This window comes from Cavenderia fasciculata (genome assembly GCF_000203815.1).
Source record: "Cavenderia fasciculata unplaced genomic scaffold Scf_EUAJFUG02G6ADK-5, whole genome shotgun sequence".
NCBI lineage: Eukaryota > Evosea > Eumycetozoa > Acytosteliales > Cavenderiaceae > Cavenderia > Cavenderia fasciculata.
Window position 1 is genome coordinate 151,646 of NW_004457635.1, and position 25,981 is coordinate 177,626.

The 25,981-nt window shown below is 35.8% G+C and overlaps 10 protein-coding genes across 10 annotated transcripts; 5 read left to right on the forward strand and 5 right to left on the reverse strand.

Annotated features, from left to right (window-relative positions):
- Positions 1-34: 34 nt before the first annotated feature.
- DFA_10920 (uncharacterized protein) lies at positions 35-1,308 on the reverse strand (the record flags this gene model as incomplete). Its single annotated transcript, XM_004351118.1, has 2 exons — positions 35-844; positions 1,171-1,308. The coding sequence occupies 2 exons, from the start codon at positions 1,306-1,308 to the stop codon at positions 35-37; spliced, it is 948 nt and encodes a 315-aa protein (XP_004351170.1).
- A 1,234-nt stretch (positions 1,309-2,542) lies between these two features.
- On the forward strand, positions 2,543-3,748 carry DFA_10921 (uncharacterized protein; the record flags this gene model as incomplete). The annotated part of the gene is made up of 4 exons (XM_004351119.1): positions 2,543-2,624; positions 2,973-3,393; positions 3,474-3,646; positions 3,708-3,748. 4 exons carry the CDS (start codon positions 2,543-2,545, stop codon positions 3,746-3,748), a joined length of 717 nt encoding a protein of 238 aa, XP_004351171.1.
- A 98-nt stretch (positions 3,749-3,846) lies between these two features.
- DFA_10922 (uncharacterized protein) lies at positions 3,847-5,148 on the forward strand (the record flags this gene model as incomplete). Its single annotated transcript, XM_004351120.1, has 1 exon — positions 3,847-5,148. One exon carries the CDS (start codon positions 3,847-3,849, stop codon positions 5,146-5,148), a length of 1,302 nt encoding a protein of 433 aa, XP_004351172.1.
- A 185-nt stretch (positions 5,149-5,333) lies between these two features.
- Positions 5,334-6,152, reverse strand: gtf2e2 (transcription initiation factor IIE2; the record flags this gene model as incomplete). The annotated part of the gene is made up of 1 exon (XM_004351121.1): positions 5,334-6,152. One exon carries the CDS (start codon positions 6,150-6,152, stop codon positions 5,334-5,336), a length of 819 nt encoding a protein of 272 aa, XP_004351173.1.
- A 366-nt stretch (positions 6,153-6,518) lies between these two features.
- On the forward strand, positions 6,519-7,070 carry DFA_10924 (uncharacterized protein; the record flags this gene model as incomplete). Its single annotated transcript, XM_004351122.1, has 1 exon — positions 6,519-7,070. The coding sequence occupies one exon, from the start codon at positions 6,519-6,521 to the stop codon at positions 7,068-7,070; it is 552 nt and encodes a 183-aa protein (XP_004351174.1).
- A 129-nt stretch (positions 7,071-7,199) lies between these two features.
- DFA_10925 (UBP-type zinc finger-containing protein) lies at positions 7,200-11,216 on the reverse strand (the record flags this gene model as incomplete). Its single annotated transcript, XM_004351123.1, has 2 exons — positions 7,200-8,841; positions 8,956-11,216. The coding sequence occupies 2 exons, from the start codon at positions 11,214-11,216 to the stop codon at positions 7,200-7,202; spliced, it is 3,903 nt and encodes a 1,300-aa protein (XP_004351175.1).
- A 785-nt stretch (positions 11,217-12,001) lies between these two features.
- On the forward strand, positions 12,002-14,284 carry pex14 (uncharacterized protein; the record flags this gene model as incomplete). The annotated part of the gene is made up of 1 exon (XM_004351124.1): positions 12,002-14,284. One exon carries the CDS (start codon positions 12,002-12,004, stop codon positions 14,282-14,284), a length of 2,283 nt encoding a protein of 760 aa, XP_004351176.1.
- A 180-nt stretch (positions 14,285-14,464) lies between these two features.
- On the reverse strand, positions 14,465-14,875 carry DFA_10927 (erg4/erg24 family protein; the record flags this gene model as incomplete). Its single annotated transcript, XM_004351125.1, has 1 exon — positions 14,465-14,875. One exon carries the CDS (start codon positions 14,873-14,875, stop codon positions 14,465-14,467), a length of 411 nt encoding a protein of 136 aa, XP_004351177.1.
- Positions 14,876-14,934: 59 nt separating this feature from the next.
- Positions 14,935-20,898, forward strand: DFA_10928 (PHD zinc finger-containing protein; the record flags this gene model as incomplete). Its single annotated transcript, XM_004351126.1, has 7 exons — positions 14,935-14,968; positions 15,030-15,802; positions 16,818-17,712; positions 17,791-18,167; positions 18,255-18,590; positions 18,666-19,852; positions 19,926-20,898. The coding sequence occupies 7 exons, from the start codon at positions 14,935-14,937 to the stop codon at positions 20,896-20,898; spliced, it is 4,575 nt and encodes a 1,524-aa protein (XP_004351178.1).
- A 1,246-nt stretch (positions 20,899-22,144) lies between these two features.
- Positions 22,145-25,859, reverse strand: gxcQ (pleckstrin domain-containing protein; the record flags this gene model as incomplete). The annotated part of the gene is made up of 4 exons (XM_004351127.1): positions 22,145-22,486; positions 22,550-23,011; positions 23,079-23,273; positions 23,352-25,859. 4 exons carry the CDS (start codon positions 25,857-25,859, stop codon positions 22,145-22,147), a joined length of 3,507 nt encoding a protein of 1,168 aa, XP_004351179.1.
- Positions 25,860-25,981: the final 122 nt, after the last annotated feature.

The window sequence follows — 25,981 nt, forward strand, 5'->3', positions numbered from 1 at the left end:
TTATATTTATTTATTATATTTAATTTTTAAGTTTTTATGGGAATACTTCAGCAATCATACATCTAATACCACCACCACCAATATATTGAATGGTAGGGATATCTTTGGTGATGAAACCTCCGTCGCTAAACTTGCCAATGACGGTTCTTTGTTCTGGTGTGAATGCATCAAAGGCGGTTTTAGAGCATACGAAATGCTTTTTGCCGTCTTGACTTTGTACTTCGATGACGTTGCCGCAAAAGGCGTTTACTTGGTCACGGGTGATTGTGATGAGTGTGTGATGTTTGGTGAGTGAGTCGATGAGATGACGTTGTTCGACAATGTCTTCAACCGATTCGAGACAGCAGATGGCAAAGCCAGAGCAAATGGCCATCATAACGTTAGTGTGGTAGATAATCTTTCCGTGAGAGTCGGTGGCTGTAAAGGCAACGAGTTGGTATCCGAGCTTCTCGGCCCATTCCATAGCCAACAGTTTGTGACTACGTTGCGATATGGCAACATAGGCAACACGGTTGACACGGTCCAATACCAAGGATCCAGTGCCTTCCAAAAAGTTATTCTCTTGTTCGTGTACAGACAAGTCTATCGTTTCGACATTGTCCAATGTGTTTTTTAGGTATTCAATGATTTTTGGACGACGTTCAAGACGACGATTAAGATGTAGCATTGGGTACAACACCAAAGTGTCGTGGTCCTTGCCAGTCTCTTCCTTGTTGTGTGTACTGAACCAATTGTTTGGGAAAATACAATCAGGTGTATCTACTCCATCATTTGAATCCATCAATATAACCTTAACTCCTGCTTCTTTTAATGCATTGTAATATGTCATAAATTCAAGTGCTCCCTAAAACAAAAAAAATAATAATAATTAATGTAAATTAATTTCCATCCAAATATAAATATGTATTATATATATATTATCATTCAATATAGTATGTATCATAATATATATATATATATTATATATATATATCTTATAAATCAATAAAAAAATAGATAAAAAGATAAATATTTTCTTTTTTTTTAAAACACACACTGTTTGAATTGTGAGGTAGCAGTGTTGGTGCTGTTAATTTGTTGTATACCAATTTTGATTTGATTTGATTGATTTGATTTGATTATATACTGTAGTCGTAGAGGGTCGACCCTCTACTATGAGAAGATATTTACTTGTTTAGGAACATCAGTAGAATCCTTTGGTACATTCATGAAATAGTTATCATTGACAGCTTGGGTGTTCAACTCAAAGTGAGTTGGTGAAACCATAAGAATTGTCTTTGATGATTGTTGAGCTTGTTGTTTTGTCATCTCGATATCTATCTATAGTCTTCTTGATATGTTATTGGTTGTTAATATATGATGTGTGTGCGTATTTGTTGTTATTTAATTTAATTTTCTAAATTGTGTTTAAAACACCTTCTAATAATACTCGTTTTTTTTGCACCAAAAATTGTGCATTGAGGGGAAATTTGGTTTGAAAAGATCTTCAATTTAATTAAATTAATTTTTTTAATTTTTTTTTTCCAATCCATCATAAACAAGCTTCAAATATTAAATGATAATAATATGATATAATATAATAATATTATTATTATTGAAAGAGAGAGAGAAAAAAAATAGAATAATTTAGAAATGATTTGCGATTGATATATTTAAATAAAAAGAAATAATATTCGTAGATATTTATTTATTTGTTTATTTCTTTATTATTTATATCTTTTTTTTGATATTTTTCAAAAGAGATAAAATTGCTTTTAGAGTTCAATCATGTGAATCAACTGAAGAGAGAGAGATATTATGTATATATTCATATTGGAATTATTTATTATTTCCTTTTTAAGTTTATATTTTCCATTAATAATTATTTATCGGGCAAGTGAGTTACGTAATTTGGTCTGCGTCTGTGTGTTGTATTTCTTTGTGAACATTGTTTTTTTATAATAGATAGTTGATCCGATGGCGATAACAACCATATCAATACCACCAACACATCCAACTATGATCTTCCACTTATGATCATCCTTTGGTGAACAATCACCACCTTTTTTATCATTGACAACTAATAATGGTGTGAAATTGGGATCGAGTACACATGATTGACATTGAGGTAGTGTGATACCAATCATCGATAAAGATTGATTAGGTTTTTACCCTTGATAATAGTCTTTCCGAATACAGTGGCTATATTGGTGCTGTCAAAAGTTATATCACAAGTAAACCCACTTGGAATTACAACCGAGGCCGGAACAGTGAATCTAACAGTTGGTTCGTTTACATAACACCAAAAACAATCTGGAATCGATGTGACACCAGTACTAGGCACTGTTCCGCACTCAATCTGAGCTATTTTATCTTTTTCTGGATCTCAAAGTCAATTGAAACGATTCAAAGAGGCTTGGGTACCATTACGAAAAATAATTAATTAGTTTTATTATGGCGATTTCCAACGGTTGTCGCCGATCAAAAATATCAGAGATTCCGACGTCCGTGAGATTGGAATCAATGTCAATAGATTTTTTGCATTGAGAAAGGTCGCAACAAAATGGGTGTTTTATTTTGTTTTGGTCTATGTTTAGGTCTCTCTCTATTGGATTACCAAAAAAAAAACCAAGCTCACATTGGTGGTTAGGAGATCAATTACATCAATGATTTATCATAAAAAAATGCCTTTTAAAGACCCCATTTCTCAACATCGCTCATATATGAGTAATCTTTCCCACCACAGTTTAGAGAATTTAGATTATAATGCCTGATAGATCGGAATGAACCATCCATATTGAAACAAATTAATGTTTTGTTTGACATTTACTGGTGATATTTTTTATCACACTTGACTAGCTGAAATTTCATCATCCAAGGGTTTCATTATATTTTATACAATAATAAATCATTAATGTATAATATCATCAGAAAGGGATGTCTCCTTGCACCCCTCCAACTGGGATACAGACATCAACTGACTACTATTGTAGGCAGCAGCAGCAGCAGTATTACCTACTACAGTTCTGCTGATTCATATCAATGTGTTCGATCTAATTCATACTCTTCATACACTACACAATCGATTGCTTCAAATACATCGACATTGAAATCACCATCTTCAACAACATCAACAACATCATCATCATCTATAAATAACAATAAGAAGAAAAGAGGAGGAATCAACATCAATAGTCAGAATAATCAGAATAATCAGAATAATCAGAATATAAATAAACTTACAATATCACAAAAGCATCTAACTGATGCTACAAAGGAAGAGTTATCAACAGACCCTTCACCATCAAGCTTGGATGAAAAGACTGGTGTATCTTCACATTATGCTTATCTATCTGATCAACATTTCAGAGATCTTTATCTATTTCAAGATGGTATAACTATAAACGCTAAAAAGTAATATTATTATCGAGTATATTCGTGATGAAGATGATCTGTATGACTAATCATCTATCTATCTATTCTATTCGATTTAGATTATGTTTTGATATTGATCATAGTGGTAATTTTCAAGGACCGACAGCTCTTAGAAGATTGGGAAGATGGATTGGGTCGTTACCATATTTCGATCAATCATGCTTTCTTTATATACTAAAGACGTTGGCGGACAAAAAAGCATATCAATTCTTTCAAGATTTGGAACGTGGATGTTTGAACAAGTTTGTCCCGCTGCACAAGCAGGACAAGGATCTGCTAAACTACATACTCAGTGTCTACGTTGGCACACTCAACGACACCAAAGAGACACTGATCGACCAGATGCTCAACCACAAGGATTTTGAGATGACCGAAGATCTCTACTGCACACTCATTCGCAATGCAGGTATTTCGGGCAACCAAGACAAACTAATGGATCTGTACAGTCGCGTCGAAGCCGACCAATCAGTAGGTGGGCTCACTGAAAAGATATTTGGACGTGTACTGTCGTCAATGGTAGAATTGGGTAAATACAAAGAGGCACGAGCACTCTTTGAACAAAAGTATGAAGAAGGCTTGGTGAGGACGATTGCTTCATTTGAACATTTCCTGCCATCGTTGGTGATTATTAAGAGGACAAGAGATTTTGATCACTATTGGGGTATATTGGATCGGTTAGAGATTATGCCTACCAGTAGTTTGTTGGTGGGTGTTATCAGAAGTTATGGCACGTTAAAGGCAGCGGGTGACGCTCACCAATTCTTTTCGCGTGTCGAGCAGCGATACGATGCCGATGTAGTGTATGACCTGTCGGTCATCAAATCATACCTCGATATTCTCATAAAGTCAACAACGCAGTTTGCACCGGTCAAGAGTGCATTGTCAGACCTTGAAATGCGTGGTAAACTCACGTTTGACGTCATGATGCACGTTACCAAACGTTTTCAAAACATGTCACGTGAAAGCGAGAGATTTACCAGTAGCATGCACGATATGGTGTGGAGACTACCCAACATTCTTCACGCCGAGATTGAACAACACAAAGCTCTCAAGGAGCAACAACGGTCCGAACAAAAGGAAGATTATCTCCCCCTGCTCCCATTGGTGCGTCACTTTGAATCGCTTGTCGAGATGTCGATCGAAGCCAACAACACCAAACTCATTCAAAATGCTATTCAACTCATTAAAAAGGCAAAGATCAGACCTACATCGCGCAGCTACTCTAAATTGTTCCGGTTCCTACTAGTCAGAAACGATCCAGAGACTATCAAGACAATCATCAAGAACAGTCAAGAGTGGAAAGAGAGAATCAATATTGCAGATCTCATTGTCTTTTATGAATCCTATCCCAACATGTTGACAGGACCCATCTTTGAAAAGGATTATAGTAGATGTATGGATCTACTATGGAGTGCCAGTGGCGACGAACCAAAAGAGTTACGAATCAACCAAATCATCGAGGTATTCTTGCTCATGGACAACCTTGCCAAAGCACTCGAATGGGCCGACCGATTCGACAAGGAGGGATCCAAGAGAACAGCCGCATTCTATCTACCCTTCCTCAGTTATTACACTCAAGTTGGTAATATTGAAAAGTACCAAGAGAATCTCCAAGCCATTGTAAATGAAAAGATTAGGCTATCTTCAGAATCCATTCAAAAATATAATAGTTATTTTAAGCATAATAATTTTGCTTATTTACTTGATACTAAAAATAATAAATCAAATAAATAAGACTACGAATAATTAATTATTATTAATTATTATTAATTATTATTAATTATTATTATTATTTACATTTTATTGTTTTTTTTAAAGGGGAAAAAGAGTATACTTAAATATCTATTTTTTGTTGTTACTATTAATTATTATGATTACTATTGCTATTTTTTAATATTATTATTTAATTTTTTGATTATTTAATTATTTTTTGGAGGAGGTGCAGCATCAGGTGCATTTGGATCAAAATCTTTAATGTGAACGTTTGTAACCTTTGTAATTCTATGTTTTCTTTCTGATTTTCCAGCTTTGGAAGATTTTGTAGTTTTGGCAGCTTCTACAGACTCTACCACCGAAAGACCTATATCCTTCATTGTCTTTACGAGATCGACGTCGTTGGGTATTGGTATATTTTTCCACATTTTAATGAGTTCATCCGAGACTGGTATACGATACTTTTCGTCATTGTAAAAGAGAATCTCAGTGTTGAGCTCTGTATTTTTAATTGTGTATATTTCTTTGCTTTCCTTGAGCTTCTTGACATCGTCCCCAACCTTTGCATAAGATTCTGTCAGTTTGTTGAGAGGAATGCCTCGAGGATTCTCCTCTTTGAGCAAATCGACAATCTCTTCGGGTGTCTTTACACGATAGAGTGGTTTGAAACGAACGGTTGTCGAGTCGAGAAACTCCACCTTTTCATTTTGTTTGAGTTCGTCTTGTACCAATTGACTGTCGATAATCTCTTTGTGACCGGTTGATATCATCAACTCTTCGAGTGTCGCTGGTCGCCCCTCGAGCGATCTTAAATGGATGACGACATCGAATATAATCCTACCGGTCGGTGTCTTCTTCTCGCCTGCTACCGACGCAGACATGTACACTCCACCTCCACTACCATTGCTCGATGATGATGATGATGCCGATCTGTTGTTCATTGACGCCGATACAAGCGGTCTCTTTCCATTCGTGTTGAATATAGATGCAGAAGGTTTCTTTAAAGGAAGTGACTTTGTATCCATTTAAAACTCGTAAATCTTTCAAAACTTTAACAGATATATAAACAAATATAATAATAGAAATATATATCTTCTTCTTTGCTGTTGTGGTCGTTGTTATTTGTTCAGATGTGTTTAATCTTTTATCTTTTATGTTGTTATCTTGAGAAATAATAAGGGTTCTTCTTTGCTGTTCAACTGCAATTCGTCCACACAACAAACAAATTTATATTATATTTATCTGTTTAAAGTTGAGAAAGAAATGAAAAGAATGAATTGCATGGAGTGAATTATTTCTATTTATCGAAAATTTAATTAAAATCATTTTTTTATAATTATACTTCTCTCCACAGCACACTTTGTTTCTAGTTTATTGTTGTGTGACACACCATGCAAAGAATATTTAAAGAATTTATAGGAAGATGGAATATAAATAGAAAGATAATACATAAATTGGTTGCTGATAATCCAAACAACACAAATACTCAATCATGTTTGTTATCAGCGCCAACGACAACAACAACTCCCCCAAACTTAAAATCATTTGGTGAACAAAAGATGACTGTTACAGGGTCTGCTACGTTTGTACCACTCGATAATGATTCGAATACATTGCGATACACTGAAGAGGGTGTATTGGAACAAGAGGATACAGGTGCGCGATACCCAGTCAATCAAAAATACATCTATCGATACGACGAACAGGCTGATCGTATATCAGTCTACTTTGATGAGACACCCGAAAGACTACTCCACACTCTTATCATTGACCAACCACAACCACAACCCAATACATTGTTTGCAACTGGTCATCATCCATGTGGAGATGACACTTACAATGCCACCTATCAATTTGAAATGCCACAACATAGATTCACTCTAACTTATAATGTATCTGGTCCAAATAAGAATTATCAAATGTCAACAATCTTTACTAAATAATAATAATAATAATAATAAAAGCGAATCAAATTTGTATATATAATCAATCTCAATCATATATTTTTGGATTTGTAAATTTACAATGATGATTTATTATTATTTATCAATGGTTGATGTGATGGGTTCATTTTAAAATTGCATTAAATGTCGTTCTTGATCTTGAGACAATGATGATTTCTTTTGATAGAATAAAATATATGCAGTCTTTTTGGAGCAATCAATCACTTCTTCGGCCTCTACAATGGTTGCTTTACTGTCATTGTAGTGTACCCATATTTCCTGTTGATCATTAAAGCAATACGCCGTATAATGTCCAGCAAATAAACTAGAACCATGATGATTAATAACATTGACCAATTCGTAACTATAATTCTCTGGGGGTTTTGATGATGATGATGATTCATTTTCTGTTATTGTTGGTGTAGTAGTTGTTGTTGTACCATTTGCCGTTGTTGTCGTTGTTGTTGTTGTACTAGTTGTAGTTGTGGTACTTGTACTATCTGTTAAATTATCTGTCATATGACCATTTAAATTATTATGATTATTACCATCACTATTATTATTGTCATTATTATTATTATTATTATTGTTTTCATTATTATTATTATTTTCTTGACTATTTTTTTCCTTTGCCATAATATATTTTGAAAGATCCATTTCAAAAGGAAAGGTGACCTCTGTTGAGATTTTAGAGCAATGATTTGCTCTCCATCTAAATCTTTTGAGTACTATACATAATACATTTGGAAGAGAACTGAGAGAGAATTGTTTTTGGGCATCTTGTAAGTCTTTACAGTTTTCACATCGATAAATCTTTCCTTCTAGGGTCTCTGTTTTAATTAAAAATTTCAAACAATCTTCAAGTGAACAGACAGATGATGCTGACGACGACGACGACGATTGAGCACCTCTACCATTCTCTGTTGGTTGTGCATTTTTGGCTGACGCTGCTGTTGCTCTTCGACTCTTTTTGGGTGTCGGTGGTTGAGGAGCCGGTATATCCAGAGTCAGTTCTAAAAATGGTTCGATTCTTGAAAATCGACTGTTACACTTGAGACAAGTAATTTCGCTTTGTAATTTTCCTTGGAATAATTTGGAAACTATATCATCTTCCTTTTTCTTTTCCAATCCATTTTTTATAGATGATTCAACCAATGTTGGTGAAGTTGAAACTGGAATATTCTCTCTATTCTCAATATTATGATCATTATTATTATTATTATTTTCTTCATTATTCTTGTCATTATTATTATTATTATTTTCAGAGATTGATTGTAATAAAGGTGGTGGCGGTGACGGTGGTGGTGGTATCAATGTCATTTGATCAATTGATTCTTCTTGTTTGAGTTGTAATTGTTCTTGTTGTTCTTGATGTTCTAAAGATTCTAGATGATTATTATTATTAGAGTTTATATGATTATTATTATCTATTTTCATTAGTTGCTCATCATCACTCCTACTACTTTCATTTGTTTTAGAAGTTCTATTTTTCTTTCTAGTGGTGAATGGTCTATATGATTTTTGCACTGTTTCAATGGATGATCTCTTTTTGGTTCCTTGAGATGATTTTTTATCGTCGTCATCTCCATTGTTTTCATTATTATTGTTATTGTTATTTTTCTCCAATTCTATTGATATACAATCCAAAAGATAGGAAAAAAACTCTTGAGCATCTTGTTGTTGATAATTTTTAAACTTTGGAATAAACTTCCAAACCGATTCGAGTAGGGATGATGGAGTCACTACACTCCACTTGCCCGACCACAATACTCTAAATAAATAATGTAATTGTATACTAAATGATCTAAAGAAGTGTGAAAAGAAACATCTATTAAAATCCAATCATCTTTGTACTACTATTTTGACTTTGTTCAATCTTTCTTACAAATCTGATAAATTTGAATTTGAATTTGATGATCTTTGTTTTTTCATAAGATTTAAACAGTCAATGGTAGAATGTCTCTTGATACTAGAAAGTGGATCCACTGAGACTGTGTTGCGCAATTGAACGAAAAAGGTTCTAAACTCGGGTATATTGCTAAGAGATTGCAAGATGGTGTTCATAAAGCAGGTGTTGCCAAGATTACGCAATCCTGTGACACCGGGTATGATTCCATTCTTTTTAACGGGTGAAGATGCCACCTTGCTCATGAGATAGGTTGATGAATAATTTTTGTTACTCGAAGGTGGTTTGATGGCATGTGTTGATGGTGAAAGTTCTAGATTATTTGATTCCAATAGAGGTGATGGTGGTAACATTGAGTGCGACGATGATGGAGATGATGGAACATTCATATTTGATGCTGCCAAATTTGATGGTGATCTATCATATTGTTCTTCCAAACAATGACCATGACTACTATTATCATTTTCTGAAATCATAAGAGTAGGTATTAACGCAGATGAGGAGGAGGAGGAAGAGGGTGGTGATGATGATGAAGATTCTGATAATTCCTTTTCAAAATTGAGTCGTTTACATATATTATAATGGTCTACTGACGATGGTAATACGTCGTCGTCGAGATCTTCATCAATGCCGGCAGATGAAATGGAAGGTGAGGAAAATGGTGAGGTGGATGATGATCGGTCAGCTGATGATGAATGGTTGCTGCTTCTAGAGGGTGTTAAAATCGATGAATTATCGGGTATCGTAATTGAATATAGATTAGGGTCTTGACAATTATTATTATTATTGTTATTGATATTTCGAGTACGTTGCAATTGTTGTTGTTGTAATAGATAATGAGTTGGAATAAAGTTTGGTGGTGGCATTAGAGAGGAAATCGATTTCCTCTCTTTAATGATATCTTTCCAAACTGAAAAGAATCGTCTGGTAAGAGACATTTGGAAATGGTTTAATGCAGTCTCTTCGATATCGTCTTGACATATGGTTTGCTCGACATTGTCAGAAGTGGTAACAACACGTGATTTTAGAGACTCGAATGCAGTGTTGTATACAATCTGACGAAGCACTTCAATGTCGCCAGACGCATTATCATTGCGCACAAAATTCTTGCATTGGAAGCAATAGCAGTTTTTGTACTGCTGGTGTATCTCTAGTGCCAACGGATGACCCGTCTCTCTGAAATGCTGTTGCATGTGTTTTTTGAATGTGCAACATCCAATCATACCACACGTCAGACATATCAATATATCCTGTGTCGACAATGGCACGTTGCAACCACCACATTTCCAATGCACAGTATCAAACAATTTGTCCTTGCACTGATCCATCTTTAAATACTTTAAATGTGTACAACGAACAAATCCCAAACTTGCAAAATGTATATCTTCTTCATCATTATTGGTTTCTTCTTCTTCTTCTCCTCCTCCTCCTCTTCTTTGTTGTTGTAATAATAATAATTGATTTTGATTATTATTATTATTATTATTATTATTATTACTATTATTTTTTTGTTGAATATGATGATGATTTGGTAATAAAGACAATGAAGATCTATTATGTAAATGATCATTGATTCCATTCTCCAATTTTAATGTTGCACTACCTCTACGTGTCTTGGTAGAGAATGCAGGAGGTACAATAAACTTTCCATTCAATTTTCTTTCTGGTTCTGATTCAGATGATTCAAACTCGCTTGACTCTTCCTCCTCTTCTTCTCCCTCTCCTTCCTCTACTTCTTGCTCTTCTCCAGTTGAATCATGTGATTGTACTGCCTCTGCTTCTTCTTTTCTTCGTCCCTTGTAAGATGAAGGCGAACCCTTTTTTCCTCCTCTCCGACTACTACTATTATTCCTTGCAGCTGATGTCGTTGTTGCGCTTGCAGCTGCCATTCTCTTTCTAGTAGGCATCAGCGGAGGTGATATAGGTGGTGAACGCTTGGTTGTAGCTGCTGATGTTGCTGCTCCAACCTCCATATTCGTCGTAATATTATTGCTATTATTATTGATAATATTCTTTTCTTCTTCTTCTTCTTCTTCTTCTTCTTCTATTTCTTTTTGTTGTTCTTTTAAACTGGTATCATCGTCGTGGTTGTCGTTGCCGTTGTTGTTATTGTTATTTTGGTGATGAACGATATCGTTTGAATCAAATATAGTTGAATGGATTCGATCAGGTGCTATGATGACAATGCTTCTTATGGTAGTTGTTTGTCTGCTACTTTTGGATTTACTACGAGTTTGCATAATAAATATTTTTTAGTGTCTTGTGCTACTACTAACAACCTAAACTAAAAACTAACATCAACAGACATACAACAACTCTAAAGATTCCCTATTTTCTTGTAGATTGATGGTCCGTCTGTCCGTCTGTCTCTGTCTATGTGTTTATATATGTATATATATGTATATAAAGTAAAGTAAAGTAAAGTATACAGAAATAAAAATAGGAAGATGAAATGCGACAGCAGGTGGTGGTGTCATCCAATGTCAGACACCAAGCTTTTCGAATCACCTGATGCTTTTATTCATTTTTTTTTTCAAAACAACCACTGAGTCTGGCTCACATATTCACTTTTAACTCGCGAGAGAGATAAGACAGAGATAATATATATTATCTATATCACTAATACAGATATTTACTTTTATTTAATGAAAATATGCTATGATGATATCATGATGATGATGGTGATGATTAGTAGATAAGATCTACCCCCTCAAAAAAGAAATTGAAAGGATGGAGATGACATCATTTTGATAAAGAGAGAGATAAAGAGAGATTTCACACACGCTTTCTTCTCATAGTGCAGTGGCGCATCTTTGTTCTACAAAGCTCGTCAAAATTGACTTTTTAAGGGTTGCTCTTTCCCATTGTCCCAACTTCATTCTCCTGCTCGATTTGTTTTTTTTTTAATAACATAACTGATTTAAATATTTTAGTTTGTTATTATTTGTATTTTATTATTATTATTACTATTTATATGATATATATAGAAGTAGATATAGTAGATAGTAGATATTAAGGAGATAAGATGAGCAAATACGATATGACAGTCGAAAGTGGCGATGCTGCAGTCGTCGACAACGCAGACTCGTCTGACCAACAAGGAGGAGGAGGAGGAGAGGTCGACCAAGAAGAGTTGTCAAGACAAAGAATCAAAAAGAGAAAGGATGAAGCAAAGAGAATCATCGAAGAGAGAAAGAGACGTGAAGCTCAACAACAACAACAACAAGATGGAGATGAAGATAATACAACATCAGCTGCTGTTCAACCACCAAAGAAAATTGTTAGAAAACAACAACCTGTACAACAACAACAAGCTGTAGATAACGATGAAGAAGAGGAAGAGGAAGAAGAAGAAGTACCAAAGACAAAGAAAAAGGTTATCAAACAACAACAACAACAGTCACAACAACCAAATGTTAGAGAGGATATGGTCAAACGTGCATATGCATTCTTGAGTAATCCAAACGTACGAAATACAGCACTTGGTAGAAAGGTTGCATACCTTGAAAAGAAGGGATTGACTACTGAAGAGATTAAAGAAGCTTTGAAGCGATTCGAGTCTGGGTCTGGTGCTAGTGGAAGTGGTTCATCATCGTCTACAACTGGAGTATCGTCATCATCATCATATGACAACCAAATTACACCTGCATCGGTGACTAATACTGGTAGAGGTGTAGTTGCAAGAGGTGGTGTTCGTAACAATAATAACAATAACAACCAACAACAACAACAACAATACAACCAACAACAAGACAACAACTATCAACCACAAGTACCACAACCACCTCCACAATACAACCAACAACAACAACAACAAATGTACTATCCACAATCATCTGCTCAACACCTGTACCAAGCCAGCAACACATTCTCATGGGGTAACATACTCTTGTCTGTTACTGCTTTGGTGGGTGTCGCATCGGGTCTTGCATACCTCACGTCAAACTACATCATGCCATACTTTCGTCCACCAAAAAAGGACCAGGAAGCATCAAAGAATGAAAAGAAGATCCAAGAACTACAAGAACAACTCCAACAACTCCAAATTGCCATTGCATCGCAATCCAAAGACATGTTGGAACCAATCAAAGCACTCATGGAACAAAATGCCGCCAACAACAAGACCACTGAAATCGATGATATTCGTAAAGAATTGAAATCACTTACTGCTTCCATTGCTTCTTTAAATCAACAACAACAACAACCAAACAATAATCATAATCATAATCATGGTCATGGTCATAGTCATAATCATGGTAGTGGCCATGGTAGTGGTAGTGGCAGTGGTAGTGGTAGTATTCATTCATCAAGCGAGGATATTCAACCACCACAACAACAACAATCTCCACATATTAAATCGACAGCTCCAAGAACAAAGTTGGCAGCACCTCCAGTCGTAATGAATAATCCATACTCTAATCTATCTTGGAAACCATCAACTGAGACACCACCAGCCATTCCATCTTGGCAACAAAGATCTACTCCAAGTCCAGTCAATATTACATCCAATAATTCAACTTCAACCTCTACTACTAGCACCAGCACAACAACATCTTCACCAACCAACAACAACAACGTATCACCATTTGGAACACCAACCAAGAAACGTGATGAATCACAACTAATGTCAACCGTAGGAACTTACAATCCACCACAACCTATTCAAAAGCCATTTGACTTCAATACTCCAACTCCATACACTAGCACTACCAATAATAACAAACCATCATTTGATTTTAATACTCCAACTACACCATCATCAACATCAACTACATCTTCTTATAATCCACCAAAACCAATGCCACTCCCAACCAATGGTGATGATTTAGACACAACTACTAGCACCTCCACCACATCGACTACTAGTACCTCCACCACATCGACGTCAACCGAAAAGAAAGCAGAAGATATTCCATATTCTTCTGATTTTGTAGACATTATCAACCAATTGAAACAAGGTAAAACTCCACCAGGAATTAGATCAGATATTAATGATAGTCCAATTCCAAATGGTCAAATTAACAAGTCTGCCAAAGAAAGACCATTAAAGCCATGGGAAAAACAACAACAACAACAACAACAACAACAACAACAAACTACTACTTTAGAACAACCATCATTGGAATCTAATAATATTAATAACGAACCATCTACCAGCACCTCCACAACAACAACTTCATCGACTGTTGTTGAAGAACAACAACCATTAACTTCAAATACCCAAGAAGAAACTAATACTACTACTACTTCTGAAGAACAACAAGACAATATTGAAACTGTTCCAGGTGTTGAAGAAATAAATAATTAAAACCGAAATATATTATTATTCCAACAAACAAAATACAAATACTAAAAATAGAATATAATATAAAGAGATACACATTTATATTTGTTTTGATTTTAATTTGGTTTATTTTTATTCATTTCCATTTATTTTATTTTTATATATTGTAACAAAGATTTAAAAATTTTGAGTACATTAGATAATTTAGAAAACTCTTGGGATGAAAACGTATGGGACACGACGACAGTATTCCTTCCAGTCATCACCATACTTTTCAAGACAGGCACGGTGATCACGGTGACAACGATGGAGATCCAAGGTGGTGAAATAGAGACCGTAGAAATATGGAGCAACAGAGTCGAAACCACATGGCAAACACCAAGCCCACGAGAGGATGATATCACCGGTGTAGTTGAGATGACGGCAGACACCCCAGAAACCAGAGACGAGGAGCTTGGTACCACGCTTGGTAGAGATGTATTCGGCACGCTTACCCCAGATTGGAGCCTCTGGGTTACGACGGAAGGAGTGCTTTTGGGAGTTGACCCAACGGAAGAGGTAGAAACCAAAGGCCTTGAGAGCGAGGACACCGGCGGCATAGGCGTAGGAGATCATCATTGGTTGACCGTTTTCGAGATGCTTCAACAAGTAGTAGCATTGGAAACAATAGGTGAATGGGACCCAGGCGAGATCACCATAGACGAGCATGTAACCAAACTTCTCGGTGATGATATCCATGGTGGTGAGGATAGCTTCTTCGTGGTAGTAGTAGTCGGCAATGTACCAAAAGTGGAAGGCACAGACGAGCATGGTCGAGATGGAGACGAATCCGTAGAGCTCGAATTGCTTGGCGGCGATCGAGAAGTTCATGAGTACCCAGAGGATGAGACCTGGACGAGCTTCACAGAAGAGCTTGAGATCAAAGGAACCGATACGTGGGTTACGAGCAAAACCCATCCAGTAGTCGTAGAAGAAGTAGCCAGACATACGCTCTTCTTCGCCCTTGAGGACGGCTTGGATCTTGAGGAGGAAGGTGAAGACGAAAGACCAGAGGTTGACGACGGTGAGCATTGGACCATAGTTGTCGTAGAGGATGGTTGGCTTGATCAAACCAGTGTACGAGACGACGACGGCGAGGACGATGGTGATCCACCACGAGGCCCAACCGTTGAGGACGTATGGGAGACGCTTGCCACCTGGGAGTGGGGAGCCGAGGACACGACGACCTGGGACAAAGTGTTGGAGGGCGGCTTGGAAGAAGAACCAGGCAAAGTAGATGATGGTGGCCTCCTTGGTTGGGTAGGCGTGTTCCATGACGATGTTGTAGAGGTTGACAAAGAAGGCTTGGATGCCGGCGACGTTCCATTCGGCTGGACGCAACAAGTAACCGTTGTTGAGATGGATCGAGGCCCAGATCCAGTAGACGAGGACGGGCAAACAGAAAATGAGGAAAGTGGTGCCGATGAAGCCACCAAATTCATTGGCGGGGGCTGGCTTTTGGAGTTCCTCGAGTTCTTGACGTTGCTTCTCGGTGAGACCAGAGTCTGAAAAGTCGACGTCCTTGGACGACTCCTTCTTGGTTGGAGTACTAGGGTTGTTGGTACGTTGTTTGGTTGACATTCTCTCTTTTTGTTTATATAAAATTATACTTTGTGTTTGGGCAAAGTAGAGATTCTCGTAATCTTTGTTCGAAGAGAAAGGTGAAACAAAAAAAAAAAAGAAGAATAACTTTTGTTTCAAAGCGGTCGTCTCACCTAAAACACACGATCAGACGTCTGAACATAAAAAAATTGAAAAAAAACTATTATCAAAAAAAATTCAAAAAATTGGCTACTTCAAAAAATATCTTCACAAAAAGAGAAGAGAGATCGAAGTTCCCGCGCTTTGGTCAAAACATGTTTTTTGAAGTGTATCAGAGAGGCAAGCACTCCCCCTTTGTTTTTATACTTGTATAATAAAAACAAATTCGGTTAACTGATCGCGACGAAGGAAAAAGATCGCCTGATGAAATATTTGGGACCTGGTTGATTTAATTAATAAATACAAACATACTAATAATATAATAATAAAAATAAAAAAAAAAATTTATCAGTACTAATAAATACTTTAATTTTCTGATGGTTGTACTTTTTAAAAGAGGTGTCTGTGTGAAACCAACCATAGTCATCATCATTATTATACTTGTGTGGGTTAAATGAGATATCTTTCGAATGCGCGCCAAAAAATAAAAAATAGAGAAGAGTATAACAAACACTTACACTTTTTGAATATTTGAAGTTGTTTGTTTGTTTGTTTGTTTGTCATCACCTACTATTACTATTACATACTTAAAGAAACTATACATACATGTAAAATAAAAGAGAAAAGTTATTTAACAACAACAACAACAACAATCAATAATTAAAAATTAGAAAACATTGTCATCATTCAGCTGATTGAATTGTTGATTGTAGATAGATCAAAAAGAGATTAGTTATTTCTCTCTCTCTTTCTCTCTCTCTCTATCATCATATATATTATATTTATATACTGCTCCCATCAAAGACAATTGTAAAAGATGGTTGGTAGATTTAAAAAGAAGGTGAAAAAACAACACCGACAAGTAACAGACAATGGATCAGAGGACGTGCTGGAGGAAGAGGAAGAGGTAGAGGGTACCATCGATAGCGATTGTGAGGGTAACAACAATGACCATCACAGTGATAGTGATAATGAAGGTGACCAAATTGAAGAGTCACATAAACCATCGTGTCCTCCGACTCCGACTCTTCCCTCATCTTCCAAAAAAAAGATTGCATCATCGGCAAAACCAACACCTTCAAGGGGAAAGAAAGGTACAGGTAGACGAATAAATAAACCAATACCATTCAACTTACCAACAATGGAATGTGATGGAAATGGTCATCATGATGGAAATGGAGAATCACAAGAAAATGGCCAACAACAAGATGACACGGAAATGGGCGATAACCAACCAATCAGTGGAGTAGAGGGTGAAGATGGTGATGATAATACACCAACAGTTCCACCATTCTCAATGGACAATATAAACAAACAACTATTAATTATTAGTTCAGAGGTTCCTGAAGATGACTATGAAAATGTTATGAAGGAATCTCAAGAAGTATTGGTCATTCTACCAGATGAAGAGAAAATCAACAATAATAATAATAATACAAATGGAAAAAACAAAACTTTGACTAAACCAACATCAACTACAACAAAACCATCATCAACAGGAAATGTCAAAGTTACTACTGGAAATGGAAATAATCAACAACAACATCATCATCATCACAACCACCAACAACTCCCAAGTGAAAGACAATATAGTCAACGATACAAATATTTAAAGAGTAATGATGATGCACTTCATAAACCATCATACCGAGAGTTGGAAGAGAATTTCCAACCTCCTTTTCAAAAACCACCAAATTATATTATTTATAAAGGTTCGAATCATGGAAACACAAATATATCTATTATATATATAATAATACTTATTTATTTATTATTTATTTTTTTTGTAGAAAAAACAAATGAAGAACAAAATGAAATGGTTGAATATGATATGGATAGCGAGGATGAAGAATGGTTGACAGAATATAACAAATCATCAAATACTATATATACAGAAGATGATTTTGAAGCTGTCATTGATCGTTTGGAAAAGGAAACATTTGAATACAAACAATCGATTGGTAGTGATATGTTTCCTCATTTTAGTAGTTCAGAGGCAGAGGATGTATGTTCGGTTTGCTTTGATGGTGCATCAGATGACACAAATCAAATTGTATATTGCGATGGTTGTGATATTGCAGTTCACCAAGAATGCTATGGTATTCGTCTCATTCCAGAAGGTCATTGGTTTTGTCAACGTTGTGAATCTCCTTTAAAATCTAAAATTGTATGAAACCATCATTTGAGTGTAATCAATCAATCAATAATAATTATAATAATAATCAATTAATTAATTTTTTATTTTTTATTAAAGGAATGTGTATTATGTAAAAAATCAAATGGAGCATTAAAACAAACAGTAGATGGAGAATGGTCACATTTAGTTTGTATATTAAATATGCCAGAGATTAATCGAATTGCAGTGTTGGGCACTGGAAAAGATAGGGTTGGTCCAGCTGGACTGTTTTCACATATACCAAAGCAACGGTTCAAGTTGTTGTGTTATGTATGTCGTAAAAAGGGAGGTGCCTGCATTCAATGTCGACAGAGAAGTTGTGCAGTTGCATTTCACGCCTATTGTATTAAAAAGAAACAAAAATCAAAAATACTAGAAAATCCAACACCTCATATAATTTATTGTAAAAAACATGTATGTAAACTAAGAGGATATTATTATTATATAGGTATAGTATATTAATGTTGGCGGTTGTTATTTAATTTATAGTTTAGTAAAAATCATAAATCAAAAGATCCACCAGAAACTATAAAAGATATTTCAGAAGATAGTTCAGATGATGAAAAGGAAGAAGAAGAAGAAGTAGAGGAAGTAGAGGAGGAAGAAGAAGAGGAAGAAGAAGTGGAGGAGGAGGAGGAAGAAGAAGAAGAAGAAGTTGAAGATCAAGAAGAAGAGGAAGAAGATCATATTGTACAGACACCAACAAAAAAAGGTAGGGGAGGGAAAATAATAATATCAACACCAACTAGAGGTAGAGGACGACCTCCCAAATTCCCTTCTGGCGCTAGATCACCGAAAAAACCAGCGACAGTACCAACAACACCAACTCGGGGTAGAGGAAGACCTCCAAAATTAACAAGAGGTCGTGGAAGAGGGAGAGGAGGAAGAGGGGCAAGAGGAGGAAGAGGAGGGTTATCTTTGAGAACACCAACCAAAGAAAAAACTCCACCATCACCAAGATTAGCAGCCAAAAAATTACAACAACAACAACAACAAGAGAAACAACAACAAGACGAATCTGATTCTGATAAAGATGATAAAGTACAACCAAAAGTATCAATTACATCAATGGCAGAGAAAACAGGAATCACAGCTAAAAAAGCAGACTTGATATCACTCAAAAAGGCATTGGCAGCGATCAAGTTCCCGTCTGCCACATTTGTAAAGTCAGTCTATGAGTTTTGGGTGAAAAAGAGACTTTCTCGAAGTGGTCTGCCTCTTATCAAGCGATTCCAACCATCAATTTTGTACAGTCTGCGTTCGACATTGCAGAGCCAGGACAAGGGAGAAAACACCATCCTTCATTTCAAGTACCTCATTCATCTTCGAAAGGATTTGGAGCGTGTTCGTACCATCCTCGATATCATTAGAAAGCGTGAAAAGTTTAAGCGCGATTACTTGACCAATCTCAAACAGATTTTCGACTTGTTTGTCGACACTACACACCACTACTACCAGTTTCAAGTCATTGTCGATACACTCATCGATGTCGACATGTTTGAATCTTTTATACACCCAGTGACAGAGGCACAAGCACCCAACTATTTTTCAATCATTCAAAATCCAATCTGTCTAACCAACATTCACAACAAACTTAAATTATATCGTTATGACAATGATTGTGATCATGTTGATGATATTATAAGAACTTCAAATGATTTTTGGGATGACCTAAGGTAAACAAAAAATAATAATTAATATTCAAGGTTTATTTATACTTACTGTAATATTTCTTTCTATTTTTTTTAGATTAATTTATACAAATGCACAAAAATATAATAATTCAAAATCAGTGGTTTATAAATCCTCTGTAATACTACAAGATATAATCAAAGTATTACAAGAAGGTTTCCAAAACAACCCACAAATTTCAAAGTTGGAGATTGAAAAGATTATCAATGATGGTGTAACACAACCACCTCTAAAGAAAACGCCAACAAAACTTCTTACTCCAATCAAAACCAATTCAGCAACAACACCAATGGTCGTTGTACCCAAGTCACCAGCTAAATCACCAGCTAAAGCACCAATCAAAACACCAATTAAAACTCCTACCAAAGCACAAAATGAAGAACCAACAACGACCACATCAACTACAACGACAACTTCTTCTTCAGACACTTCGCCATCATTTAAGCCATTATCGGCACGAAAGAAAACACCAACAAATACTTCTACTACTAACTCACCATCAGATACTCATACAACCACATTGGCACCGACCACGCCGTTCAAGACTCCAACCAAACAATCAAAAGATGATGATGATGGTGATGATACCGCTGGTCGTGATGAGGGAATTCAGGTCACAGTTGTGACCAAAGAATCTCCAGTCCCCTCACCAATCGCAAACTTTGTTCCATTCACCAAGAGATTTAAATCACCATCATCAACGACGACGACCACCACAACATCTACAACCTCTACAGTCCAATCATCACCAGCCAAAGACAATGATACTACTCCAACCAAACCAGTAACAAGGGCACAAACAAAACAATCACCAGCCAAATCGACTGCCAAACCCCCCAACAATAATAACAACAACGGTACAATCAATATCAATTCACCTGGAAGAAGAAATATAGGAAGAGGTGTAAATGGATTATTCGCCCAAACATCAATACTTAACTTCTGTAAACTTTTACCCAAAAATCATTCATCTACCATTTCTACACAACAAGTTTTAAATAATATTGAAAAAAAAAGTAAACGTAAATAAGGTCATTTGGATATATACTAAAAAATAAATGAAATGAAAATGGTTAATGGATATGGAATCATCACACCCTTTGAAATTAATTTCTTATTCTTTTTTTTCTTTATCTTTTAATTTAATCACCAGCCAAATCGACTCCATAACCCAACAACAATAACAGCAATCGATCACACATTGAAATTTTTTATTATTTATTATTCTTCACTAGTAGGAGTTTTACTTTATATACAATAGGAAACCTTCAAGCTTGAAACTTGGATTAGTAACGTGGATGAAACGGGAAGGTATCTTGACCAGTGTGATATAATGGAGTGCCATTTTCAATAAAATTGTTGTCAAAAGGTTTGGGTGGTGGTCTTAATCTCTCTCTCTCTTCGTATGCTTTTACACAAATTTCGAAACATTTGACTTGCTTAGCTATATCGGGAAAGTATTCCTTCTGGCAGTCTTCAATACATAGTTGGCCTTTTTCGTCTATTTTTTCATAATACAATACTGTACCAAGACCTTGTCCAGAAACCAAATTAGTTAATAATACTATAAGGAAAATAAGAACTAAAGTTTTTTCCATTTTTCTTTATAAATATTTAAAATAAGCTTAAATAAATATTAGAATTTTAAAGAATAATAAATTATTTATAAGTGCTGTTAAAACTTACGACCTGAAGTTAAAATAATTAGTTGAAGAAGTTGAACTTGTAAATTACAAATAAATGGGGGAAGATCCATTTAAGATGTCGCTGATGACCATTATTAATTAAAATTAATTGAAATAAATTAATAATGATAAGGGTTGTAGATGCATACATATTGGACACAAACAATAGAGTGTACAATGGTGCACACCTAGTTGTGTTTTATTTAAATTACATACACCCATATCAATGTGGTAAAAACACTTGTGTAGTCTACCAACTTTTTATTGATCGAATAGATGAGTTTCCAACTTAAATCTTTATTTGTTTCAAAAACATATCTTTAATAAATAAATCTTTAAAATCCTCTAGAACATTGCCAATACAGATTGAAAAATAAAGTAAACTTAAATAATGTTATGAAAGAAAATGGTTAATGTATATGAATAATGCAGCCCCTTTTAGAAATTAATTTCCTGCTCTCTTTTTTTTTTCTTTCTTTATTTATTACAAATAGTTTTACATTATTTTTATTATAATTTAAATAATTGTGGATTATGTCCACATATGTGTTTGTGTTGTGTGTGTTTTAAAAAAGGCCTTTTATATTATTATTATTCAGTTGATAATGAAGAGGAAGAGGATGCTAAATCTGGTAGAGGAGGCAGTGAAGGAAGTTTGGGGACCTCTGGTAGAGGCTTATTTCTGACCAATAATTTCCAGTCTTCGTATGTCTCGACAACCAAAGGTTGATCCTTGTTGTTGTTGTCTTTGGTGTTGTTGTTTGCATTGTTCTTTTGATTCTCCAAATCCTCCTTTTCTTTTTGTTCTACAAATTTCTTGTATTCATTCTTAAGATTGGTTTCTATAAGTTGATCGATTTCATTGTACAATGATATTCTAGTTTCCTCATCATCAAGAATAAACATCCAAACTTCTTTATTTGAATAAATGATCTAGATAATAATAGAAAAGAATTATTAGAACAAATATAAAAGAATTAATATTGTTGTACTTACTTCAAAAGCATTTGGATCTGTTGGAACATCTCTAATAATACATGAATCCAATGGTATATAGGCTCTTAGTTTTAATGGGCAATTTGGATCGGTGGCAGATGGTACGTCAGTCATGATGCCTCCACTCTTGTTGGGTGTACCCCAAATCAAAAGATCGTTAAACAAAAAGTAACAACCCTCTTTGGCCTTTTTATAGTACTGAGTAGATGTATTGCCTGGAATAAAATATCCCATCGAATCAATCACACCTTCCTTGGCAAGTTTACGTGATGGTGCTAGAATGGTCTTTTCCATTTCAATATCACTTTCTACAAATCTGCTTTGGATTTCATACATTCTCATTTGTCCATCAAACTCTCTCTTCTTTTCATTGATTGTTGCTACAATTGATTCAATTTTTGTCTGTGCCACCTTTAACATTGAATAAGATTTATGATTTTCTGGTGTTGATTTTAATAATTCCTAAAAATAAATAAATAAATATACAAAGCTTTGAACATTTTGAATGGATCATTATGGATTCACATACTCTAATTAAAAGTGGATATTTGCAAGCACGTTGGATAGGTTTAATTAAAAAGCTATCAAATGGTAAAGATCTACATTCTCTTCGAGATAATAAATAACCCAAATAACTACAATTTTTTCCTCTAAGGTTGGTAAAGGTTGACAATGCTTTGGTTTGATTACTACAATATACAAAATAGGATTTTAAAAATTCAGACTAAATAAATAAATAAAAAAAAAGAATATAATTAGTATTAAATTATTATTACTATTAATTATTATTTCATTGTCATACCATTGAAGCTAAAGCAATAGCAATGGCTTCACCAAAATCATTGGTATCAGGAGGAGGTTTACAAAATTCGCTATATAACATTTTGTTTACCATGATTAATTGTTCGACATTACTAAACAATGCATTGATTTCATCGATTGAGCTGTTTTTGGATTGTTCGTCTTGGTGGACGAGTTCCTTTCTCAACCACACCATGATTTCCAAGTCTCTAATGTAATCGGCCTCTGTAACGATAAATTCGGAAACAACACGTGAACGTTGATCGGTTGCTGGTGGAAGAGCGGGGAGGTCGGGTGGTGGTTGGGGTACAGATAGACGGGAACTGCCAAGAACAAAGGAGGATTGGCTTGGTGAATTAGAGTGGCTGATGGAAACTGTGGCTGGACTGCTGCCTCCGGCAGGACTACCATTCTCTTCATAGATTTGACTGATTCTATTGGTTGCAATGAGAACTGATTGTTGGGAAGGTGAGGATGGTGCCATCGAGGCAGAACTTGCCAATAGATCCTTTTCGGATTTTTGGTGTTCATTTCTTTTGATTGCCCATTTTCTTAGTTGTGGGCCACCACCTTGAGAAGAATCACATTCATCACCACTTGCATGAGCTTCATCGCCAGCTGCAAATGTGACTGGAGTGGATGGTCTGTCGCCTCCTCCTGAATTCTGCAAAGAAGGTGAAGAAATGACAAATTCATCAGATGATGGATTATACTCTTTATCTTTGTCACCTAGGATAAAACTAAAGAATCGAGAACGTCCATGTGCAGGACTAGTATTATACTTTTCTCTCTCCTTTTTCTTCTTTTCCAAATCTTTGTTTCGTACATCTGAGAATGTCAATTTGGGAGACGATGGAATATCCTCGTCATCAGATACATTGCTGTGATTCAACGACGATGAACTATGGCTATTACTATTGGTAATGGCAGTGTCTATACTATTGTTACTACCCGATAATCTAATTGAAATGGAATCTGATCTCTCGCGTTCGTTGGCCACCTCTTCTCGTTCTTGTAGTTTTCTTTCCTTTTCTTGTTGTTTTCGTAACTTTTCCTTTTCTCTTTCTTCCTTGTCTTGTTTGGCCTTTACACCCTTTTCCTCTCGATCTTTTTCCTTTTGTAGTTGTCTTTCTGCTTTGGCTCGTTCCTTTTCAGCTATCTTTTCCTTGTCTCTTTCTTCTTTTTCGTGTTGCATCTTTAATCTTTCGCGTTCCACCTTTTCCTTTCTCTCTTTTTCAATAAGACGTAGTTTCTCCCTATCTCTTTCATCTCGTTCACGATCCAATCGTTGTTTTTCCATATCTTGTTTCTCGCGCTCTGCTTGTGATCGATCAAACTTTTCCTTTTCCAACTTTTGTAAATTATCCATTGAGTTTTGTGTCTTTAAATGTGCTGGTTTCTTTGGTAATTCTGGTGGAGCCAATGAAGAGGAAGAAGATGAAGATGAAGATGAATGATGTGAAGTAGGAGGTGGTGGTGCAGGAGGTGCAGATACTGACTTTTTATGAATGACAGTGTGATCCCTATCCTTTTGTGCACCCATTGTCAATGACTTTGGTGATGTTACGTGTACACTATGACCATTTGTGGTTGGAGGTGTTGGCATTGGTTTGACAACTGGTGCATGCATGTCTCCATTAATCACCTTGACCTCTGACTGCACCTTGTGATCGAGTGTATCTCTACTCTTGATTGCATTCTTTACAAATGATCCTCCAGGTGTAACCATTGGTTTACTATCAACACTTGCCGATGATATGGTATGAGATTTTGGTCTATTACCACCGTTAGCACCAGCACCATCAATCTTTGTTTCTTTTAACTTTACAGCCAAGAATGATTCTGATGGTGTTGTTGTCGTTGTTGTTGTTGATGGAGTTGTTGTTGTAGTGACAGGTGGTTTTGGAGCAGGTCTCAAAGTACCTCCTCTATTTGGTATGGTTGGAGCTGCTGAAGTACTTGTAGTGGTCGTCGTCGTTCCAGATGAACCAAGTGATGGAGGTGTTTTATATGATACTGAAAATGATCTAGATGTTGATGTTACAGGTGTTGTTGTTGTAGTTGTAGTTGTAGTTGGTGGTGTTGTCTTATTGATTCTTAAAGTAGAACCTCGTCCACCAGAACCAGATGATACAAGTGGTGCAGTTGTAGTGGTAGTAGTACTACTACTACCTGTCGTAGGTGGTGGAGTTGGTAGTGGCTTGGATGCTGCTCCATTAGCACCACTACTACTAGTAGATGCCGTTGATGATATTACAGGTGCAAGTTTTAATGTTGATTTTGAAGTTACTGTAGTACCAGTAGTCTTTGCAGGACTAGCTGTGGTAGTAGTAGTCTTTGCAGGACTCGTTGTGGTGGTAGCAGTCTTTGCAGGACCACCAGCTGTAGTGGTAGCAGTCTTTGCAGGGCTACTACTACTCGTAGTAGTCCCCAAGCTATTACCACACGACACACAAAACCTTGCAGTCACTGCATTAACCTTTGCACATGAACCACAAGATTTAGACATCCTCTCTATCTTCTCTCTATTTGTCTTTTATAATCGTTACTTTCTAATATTATTATTTGAATAAAGGAGAAGAACAATCAATCAGCTATGGAATGTTGTTTGATGAATAAACGATGATGATA